Raw genomic sequence first — 9,415 nt, forward strand, 5'->3', positions numbered from 1 at the left:
GACATGCTGTATGTAATTGAACTTAATCACACGATCAGTAAGAAAGCGTCCAATGAGCTCTGAACACTCCACACCACCAGTCTCATCAGCCGGTTCTAGCAACTCCACACCCTCGATCTTCTCCTCGATAATCGAAAGTTCAACGCATCTGTTAGTGATCTCAGAAACATCCATCGACGTAGCACTAACGGATAAGTAAACAATTTGAAACGCCAACAAAACAGTACGTGAAGGACATACGAGGAAAACACTAGAAAAAAATTCACCAAATACGCAGATGGAAGAAAAACCCTAGAAAAGCTAGGGAGAGACTCTCTTGGTCAGAAACCCTAAAGAGAGAATCACACATTAATTTCATACTATTTGAAAAATTTAAAATTGTAAAATTCTATTGCTATTTTTTTTTTTTTTTGAAAGGAAAAGATGAATTTCATTGAACATCAAATAGGAATGAGATACAGGCTGGTGTCACCGTAAACCACGAACCTAAGGCAGACAAAGAATCAGAAGCCCGTGCTAAGACGTGAGCTATATGATTCGCTGACCTATTGACATGGCGAACACGAAGGTTTCCAATGTCTGAAGCAAGCACACGACATTACTTTACAATCAAACCAACATAGGAAATGTTGAATTTACATGAATTAAAAGCCGAACAAAAATTTAAGCAATCAGTTTCAAGAATAACATTATTAAACCGATTAGTCTTCAACCATTTGAGGGCTTCCTTCACCGCCATTGTTTCCGCCATGAAAGGGTCATCTTGGCAGTTTAACCTCGCACTACAAGCAGCCACGAACCTACCCTCTTCGTCTCGTACCACCGCGCCAAAACCCGCTCCATCAGCAAAAATAGTTGCATCAACATTACATTTTAAGAAATTTACCGGCGGGGGACTCCAACCAGGTGTATGATTAGACACGGGAGGAGATTGTGTGGACGTGTTTCCCTCTTGCACGTAAGTCTACAACCAAAGAGCAGTAGATGAATGGATATGGCTCTGCATGGATGTTAAGGACGGCATATTGTCTCCCACACGACTTCATTACGTGAATGCCAAATAGCCCACAGCCGTGCTGCCACCTTGATCCTCTCTGCGATTGGAAATGTAACAACAGCAACATTCATAAAATAATACAAGTTCACAGCTCCGTCTAGACCACTACCACCCCACAACGGGCTGATTGCCTGGCACTCGCAGAAAAGATGTTCGATGGTTTCATACTCATATGCGCAAAAAGGGCAGCCTCCTCCCTCATAAACATGTTTGGAATTCAAATTTTCTCGAACAGGCAACACCTTCCTCAAAAATCTCCAAAGGAAATTTTTAACTTTAGGAGGCACTGACAGTTTCCATAACAACTTCCATTCTGTGAACTCAAGATGCGATTCCGAGGTTTCCCTATTTGCCATCAAGGAGCGATAGCCATGGCTCACAGTGTACCTTCCGTTGATATCGTCCTTCCAATACCACTCATCCTCATAATCCACCGAAACGGGTGTTGCAAGGATTCTAGGGATGTCTTGCGCAACGAAGATGTCTTGTAGCACCTCAATATCCCATTCACCATTGGTTGTGAGTAAACCAGATACCGGAGCTTCCCTTAGTTCATCCACAATCGGCGTATTCAGCGTCGGATTGGATTTGTCCAACAGCCAAGGAGCACCCCACACCTTTGTGTTTCGACCATTACCAATACGCTTTGCCATTCCTTCCCGAAGAACACTTTTTGTAGCTAAAATTGACCTCCATAGATAGCTCGGGTTGTTGCCCAACTCCGCCTCCAAGAAATCAGAGTGGGGGTAGTACCGAGCCTTTATGACTTTGGTAACCAGAGATCCCGGGCAGGTCATCAGACGCCATCCCTGCTTAGCTAGAAGGGCTAAATTAAACTCATGAATTCTCTTGAAACCCATTCCACCATTCTGCTTGGAGTACATAGACGAAACCAGCTAAGCCAAGAAATTCCTCTACCAGTTGTGTCATTGTTCTCCCACCAAAAGCGGTTCATAAGCCTCTCTAAACTTTCACATATGCTCAAAGGAAGCAAATAAGCCGACATAGTAAAGATTGGTAGGGCTTTGCCAATGCTCTTGAGCAGTATCTCTTTTCCTGCTTTAGAAATGAATTTATTTCGCCATGAACTTAAACGGTCTCTCAACTTTTGTTCAACAAAACTAAGAGTAACCTTTTTTGTTACGGCCCAAGAAAGAAGGGAGTCCCAAATATTTACCCAGATCATCCGTTTGGCGCACATCAAGATACTCAGCAATAAAATCCCACATGTTGGTTGGTGTACTGGCACTAAACATGATATTAGATTTATCAAAATTAATTCTCTGCCCGGATGCTACGCAATAGTCATCCAGTGTGTCTTTCACCACTTCCATTTCACGTGGACATGCTCTGAAAAACAGAAGGCAATCATCGGCAAACAACAAGTGATTAATAGAAGGCGCGTTCCTGGCTATCTTAATACCATGCATATCACCGCATGATTCTGCCCGATTAAGAAGAGTAGACAGACCTTCAGCACAGATGATGAATAAATAAGGTGACAAGGGGTCTCCTTGGCGAATACCCCTCGTAGGTACAACATTACCTGTTGGTTCGTCATTTACAGTGATATTGTAACTAATGGTCGTCACACACATTAATAATAGCTGAACCCATGCAGGATCAAACCCCAAACCTCCAAACATTGCCTCTAAAAAACTCCACTTCATGCGATCGTATGCTTTAGCCATATCAAGTTTCAAGGCTGCCCAATCCATCGTTCCTTGACGCGTCCTTCGTAGGTAATGACCTATCTCCCCGGCTAATAAGATATTATCTGATAGCAAACGGTTCTTGATAAAAGCATTCTGGGTCGAAGATATTACCCCCTCTAATACCTCTTTTAGCCGGTTGGCTAACACTTTGGCTAAGACCTTATAGGCTACATTACATAAAGCGATCGGCCGTAGGTCTCCCACTTTTTCTGGTACTTTCTTCTTTGGGATGAGAACAATGGTTGTATTATTAAGCCCCTCTGGAATGTAGCGCCTGTTCAAGCAATCCAACACGAAGCAGCACAGATCGTGGCCAACCACAGGCCAAAACCTTTGATAGAACGCAGGCGTCATACCGTCAGGCCCCGGGGCTTTCTCAGGCGCCATTTGAAAAAGAGCATCTTTCACTTCTTCATGTGTAAAGGGACGGAGCAGTCGAGAATTCATATCGTCTGTTACACGCTTCTGCACATGATGCAAAAAGTTAACAGAGGTTGAAGCGGTTTTGAAGATGTCACAGTAATACTCCAAGATTACCGCTTTCATGCTAGGCCCTTCCACCCAATCATCATCTGCATTCTTGATACGCTTGAGATAATTACTTCGTTTTCGTGCAGAGGCAGATTTGTGAAAATAATTCGTATTACTATCCCCCTCTTTTAGCCATAATTGTTTTGCCCGTTGTCGCCAATATAACTCCTCCTGGGATGATAAAACAGTCAGCTCATGTTGCGTAGAGAGGTATTCATTAACAGCCGTAGGGTTCCTATTATCACGCAAAATTTTTAGCCTGTTGCGTAAATGTTGTATACGACGTCCAAATTTGTTATAATAGTCACCACCCCAGTTAAACAAACTCCTACCACACTCCAGAATCCGCTGCTGGAAATCACTGCCCACTGATCTCATCCATGCATTTTCGACCAGTGGCCGACAGCCCTCATCGTATCATCGTATAACCAACATGATTCGAACCTAAATCTGTTTCTCACCGTTCCTCTAGGCTGTCCTTCAACATCCAGTAATAAAGCACCTAAATCTGTTTCTCACCGTTCCTCTAGGCTGTCCTTCAACATCCAGTAATAAAGCACTATGATCATCCAGTAATAAAGCACCTAAATCTGTTTCTCACCGTTCCTCTAGGCTGTCCTTCAACATCCAGTAATAAAGCACTATGATCGATGATTGCACCAGTAGTAGATTGTGAACCATTGCCTCGGCTCGACGCTTGACCGATGATTGCACCAGTAGATTGTGAACCATTGCCTCGGCTCGACGCTCGATCAAGCCTTTCCTCAACCAAGCTTCTGTTTGCACCAGTAGTAGATTGTGAACCATTGCCTCGGCTCGACGCTTGACCGATGATTGCACCAGTAGATTGCATTGCCTCGGCTCGACGCTCGATCAAGCCTTTCCTCAACCAAGCTTCTGTTCCTCTCCCGCGATCCCCGAATGAGAGAGTCAGGATGTGGATGTGGACCCCGTTTCTCCGTATGACAAGCCAAGTCGTTTCATATACTTTCTCAACCTATTAAAACACAAAGACACAAAGAGCCAATAACGCTTGTGGAGGCTCGAACTCACAATCTTCCAAATGGAAATCCAACCCGGGTACCATTAGACCACATAGTCTTGGTAATATTGGGATTATTTAATTGTCCATTTATTTAACACCAATTTGACGGAATAACAAATGAATGACTAAATTGAGTAATAACACAAAGTGTGAGACTATATTAAGTCACCAAAGTCCTTAAGAACGAAATTGATAAAAACATTTATAATCTAGGACCATTTTGAATATTAACTTTTTTTTTTTTTAGTATTATTGAGAGTCATAATTATGCAGTTTGACCACAAAGTGTTCTTTTAAAATGAAGAAATTTACATTAATTTTTCCAGCCGTCATCAACTCATCGGCGGTTGATAAACGCAACCTAGGATTCTACAAGAAGGTCAAAAATGGGCGCTGGCCACTCGTGGTGCTCTTCTGATTCCCTTTCTTCTCTGCACAGCACAACCACTTCCTTCCCCTCCCCCACTGCTCTTTATAGTTTCAAATCACATTCAACCGTCTTTCCGCTTCACTCTTTCCCCAGAATCTTGCAAACCCATATTCCAAAGTCTGCCCATATTGCCATGTCTCAATCTCCATCGGCAACACCTTTGCCATTGAATAGTAGCAGGCCTGAGACCCACGATGAGGAAGGTTCGGTTGACGCCATTCTTGATCCTCACAACATTCACCCCAATTTGCTCCAGACTCTGTCGTACGATGCTCTTGTCTGGAGTTCCCTCCATGGTCTCCTTGTTGGTGACAGAAATTCTCAGGTTTTTGAAATTCTTTTACGTTTTTGAACATCGGGTATCGTTCAAGTTTTGCTTTTTATTGCATCTCTTCTCTCTGTCCTCAATTCCCAAGTTTGAATTGGCTTTACTTTTTTTTAGATTCTGGGAAATGTAAAAGTTTAGGTGTTTTTGTTTATTTGCAGAGATCAGGAAGTGTTCCTGGTGTGGGTTTAGTTCATGCTCCATTTGCCTTATTGCCCACATCATTTCCTGAAGGTCATTGGAAACAAGCTTGTGAAGTTGCTCCTATTTTTAATGAACTGGTTGATCGTGTGAGCCAGGATGGAGAATTTCTACAGGAAACACTCTCCAGGTTATGTTTGTCTTCTTCTCCAAATATGGATGTGTTTATATATACCAAATGTTTGTGTATATGTGTATGTGATGCTTTGAACAGTCAGTGTTCTCTTGGCTTTAAATTCACTTGTTTCTTTCCCATATTTGCTTTTTTACTTCTCAGTTGCTCTCATTATGGGGGTGTTTGGTAAATAGCTGTTAGCTGATTGAGTTAGTGGGTTTGACTAGTTGATAGCATTAGCTGATTGTATAAAAGTGTTTGGTAAATTAGCTGTTATCTCATAGCTGATACATTCAAAATGACTTTCTCAAAAAGCTTATTGAAAAAGCTACTTTGAGCAACTTTTTGAATTTTAGCATTTTAGAGCAATACCTTGTTACAAAAAGCTAATTAATCAAACACTCATATTGATTGTTCAACCAAGTCAAACAGGTAATAGTGGTCAAATAAGCCAAAATTGGCTGATAGACTAACCATTTTACCAAACAGGATATTTGCTAGTATACCTGCTTTTGGAATGTTAGAAAAGCACTTCGCAAATTTGAATGTTTTTGTTGCAATATATACTGATCTTTGAAGCCCATAGCACAAATGAGAATCTGCTGAGCTTTGGACTCAATTTCTGCTGGTTTAGCATCTACTATGCTATACACTTTGATGTATTTGTTTTCAATGATTTGGCAAGACATCATGCATGAGCTGAATTCTGTATTTCCCGTGTTGCAGAACAAAGAAAGTTGATGATTTCACATCCAACCTCCTAGATATCCATTCTAAAATGTTGGAGATTAATAAGAAAGAGGTATGGCTCAAGTGTTCATCCATTTTTTCGATATATCCTTCCCTGATTCCTTATTGCTGTTTCTTTTCACTCGTTTTTCTTAAATACCACATATTGGTTTTTAATACTTGAAAAGATGGAATTATTGTTTGAATGTTTGAACAAGTTTATCTGATATTGATTGCTAATAAGCAGAACATTTCTTGGTGTGAGAAGATATCAAACTTGACTTGACTATTAATGTAGGAAATACGCTTGGGGTTACACCGTTCAGATTATATGCTAGACGAACAAACTAAATTACTTCTGCAAATAGAGCTCAATACAATTTCTTCATCATTTCCTGGACTAAGTTGTCTTGTCAGTGAGCTTCACAGGTGATTTTTTTTTTCTTTCTTAAAATGATATTTAAGTTAAGCTTTCTTTAATTTTATTGAGGTGTTAGAGTTCTCAACTTCTCGTAGAAAGCTGACATAAAATGGTCTAATATGTGCTTCGGTTTCAAACTTCAGGAGTTTACTTCAGCAGCATAGGAAACATCTTGCATTAGATCCTGACAAAATTCCCCAAAACAATGCTGGGGTTCGGTTTGTTGAAGCACTAGCTAAAGCTTGGAATGAATATAACAACCCCGGGTAAATAATTCTGTTCGTGTATTGCAAATTTCAGACATCTGCATGTCTTGACTAACTTGAATAAGAACCGCAGGGCTGTAGTTATGTTTGTGGTTCAGACTGAAGAGCGGAACATGTATGATCAGCATTGGCTTTCTTCAGTACTGCAAGAAAGATATCCTTAACAAGTGTTTCAAGAATGGTAATTATGTAGGGTACAATAGTTGGATATTCTTTATTGCTTTTAGATTCTATTATTGGTTCTCTCTTGCGAATTCTTGTATAGATGTTTCCTTAGCTTGTAACACACATCATATTACAACTATCCGGAAGACACTAGCGGAGATTGATGCACTTGGAGAGCTTTTACCTGATGGTACACTTGTCGTGTATGTGGCTTCTCGATAGTTCAACGTTAATATTGAGACTGTAATTATCCTGAGGTTTTGAAACACGGCCTTAATTTTTTGTCAACACAGAGATGGTCAAGTCATTGCAGTTGTTTATTTTAGAGCAGGATATGCTCCCGGTGATTACCACTCTGAATCTGTAAGTTGTTACCCCTTCATCTTTATCTGATTTTCCATTACTTGTATTGAGGTATGTGTTTCTCCTATAATAGAAGCTGTAAGCAAGGATATACATTTATTGTTTTATATTATCCTCAAAACACCCTTTCAAGTATGGGCAGACTCTTGCCAAGTTGTTCAGGCTGTTGACTTGGTAACCGCAAGGTTACAAGTTCGACTCCCAGCGGGAGCGGTCTATTGGCCTTCTTGGTTTGAGTCAGTCAGCAATGGGCAACCTAGGCTGGCTTACTCCTTGTGATCCTTTGCTAGCTAGGTTCACAAGGCGGGGTTTACCCCGTGTAGGGGTGTAAATGAGCCGAGCAGCTCGCAAGCCGCTCGGTCAAAGCTTGGCTCGAGCTCGAGCTCAAATGTTTTAGGCTCGTGGCTCATCGAGTAGCTCGCGAGCCACACACACACACACACACACACACACACACACACACATATATATATATATAGTCGAGCGGCTCGGTCAACTTCGAGCTCGAGCTGGCTCGTTTCATAACCGAGCCGAGCTCGAGCTTCAATTTTTGAGCTCGATCGAGCTCAGCTCGGCTCATTTACACCCCTAACCCCGTGTACACCCTCGGGTAGTGGTTGCGGGTTTGCCTTGTCACTCAAATAAAAAGGTGCTTGATCTTTTTCTTCTTTTTAGTGTGTGTGTGTGTGTCAATGTAAATCATTTATTTAGTATTGTTTGGTTTTCAGCTTCTTGTATCCAACTCCGCAACTTCTCAGTTAATCTTTCTTATGTCGTATTTTAGGAATGGAGAGCAAGGCTTCTTATGGAGCAGTCCTGTGCTGTTAAGTGCCCTTCGATTTCGTATCATTTAGCAGGTACCAAGAAAGTTCAGCAAGAGCTTGCAAAGCCCAATGTTCTCGAGAGGTAAATATACCTAATTATTACCCACATCTCTTTATGTTTGAAATAAATAACATTCAATTGCACCGACAGTTCAGAGACACCCACTCAGCACGTTAAACCTTTGATGAACAGGTTTCTAGAAAACAAAGACGACATTTCCAAATTGCGGAAATGCTTTGCCGGGCTGTGGAGCCTTGACGAGTCAGATGTCATTAAGGATGCAATTCAAAGACCTGAATTATATGTTATGAAACCTCAACGAGAAGGAGGAGGTTGCGGATCGATAATTGCAGTTACTTTGTGGTAAAAATACCGTTTTTACTAGTATCACTAATTTCAGATAGTTATCTCTCTTCAGGGAACAATATCTACGGGGACAATGTGAGAGAAACTCTTGAGAAGTTGCAGAAAGAAGGCACCGGAAGCGATGCCGCTTACATCCTCATGCAGAGGATTTTCCCGGCCTTGTCTCCAGCGATTTTGATGCGAGAGGGCATTCCTCACAAAGAGCAAGCCATATCTGAACTCGGTATATATGGTGCTTATTTAAGGTAAATATAAATAGAGTTAATTCCACCGGAGGCCCCTTGTCTTTGATGGTAATTCTAAATTTAGTCACAGACTATCGTTTTTGCCATTTTACATCCCAGACTATCGTTTTTTGGACACTTTTAGTCCTTCTCATGATTTTTTCTATTTTTAATAAGGGCATTTTTGTCTCTTCATATTTTTCTTTTGTTATTTTTCTTGTTTCAACCAGTTTAATTGGTTTAGAACTTTAGGTAACCTCTGATTTTTAGAGCATAAAGCGTTGCTGCAGTTTTAATGTTGTGTGACGTTGTGGTTTGAATTGTTTGTGCAGGAATAAAAGGGAGGTGGTAATAAACGAGAATTGTGGTTACCTGATGCGGACAAAGGTGTCTTCTTCAAACGAGGGCGGGGTTGCAGCTGGGTTTGCGGTTTTAGACAGTATATATTTGGTTTGATGGAATGGTTTGAGTTCCTTGGACCTGTGTTATTGTTTCACCTGTTTATTTGGTTGATTATTTTCTGAATAATACAATACAATACAAAGAGCTTCATTGAACCACATTCACTTATTGGTTGACAACTTTTTGTCAGCTACAACTTGACAACTTGAATGAATCTATTTACAACTTTGAGATA

General features: G+C 41.0%; 2 protein-coding genes across 2 annotated transcripts; one reads left to right on the forward strand and one right to left on the reverse strand.

The window, feature by feature from the left end:
- Positions 1-430: 430 nt before the first annotated feature.
- LOC109181252 lies at positions 431-3,681 on the reverse strand. Its single transcript, XM_019331003.1, has 5 exons — positions 2,235-3,681; positions 1,976-2,113; positions 1,084-1,883; positions 640-964; positions 431-579 (listed from the first exon to the last, which is right to left on the reverse strand). Exons 1-5 carry the CDS (start codon positions 3,679-3,681, stop codon positions 431-433), a joined length of 2,859 nt encoding a protein of 952 aa, XP_019186548.1.
- Positions 3,682-4,672: 991 nt separating this feature from the next.
- Positions 4,673-9,415, forward strand: LOC109182400 (glutathione synthetase, chloroplastic). Its single transcript, XM_019332583.1, has 12 exons — positions 4,673-5,103; positions 5,265-5,434; positions 6,146-6,221; positions 6,447-6,577; positions 6,713-6,835; positions 6,909-6,989; positions 7,123-7,203; positions 7,294-7,363; positions 8,148-8,269; positions 8,381-8,520; positions 8,607-8,799; positions 9,111-9,415. The coding sequence occupies exons 1-12, from the start codon at positions 4,735-4,737 to the stop codon at positions 9,232-9,234; spliced, it is 1,680 nt and encodes a 559-aa protein (XP_019188128.1). The 5' UTR covers positions 4,673-4,734; the 3' UTR covers positions 9,235-9,415.

Source organism: Ipomoea nil, unplaced genomic scaffold (assembly GCF_001879475.1).
Source record: "Ipomoea nil cultivar Tokyo-kokei standard unplaced genomic scaffold, Asagao_1.1 scaffold1043, whole genome shotgun sequence".
NCBI classification, from domain to species: Eukaryota; Viridiplantae; Streptophyta; class Magnoliopsida; order Solanales; family Convolvulaceae; genus Ipomoea; species Ipomoea nil.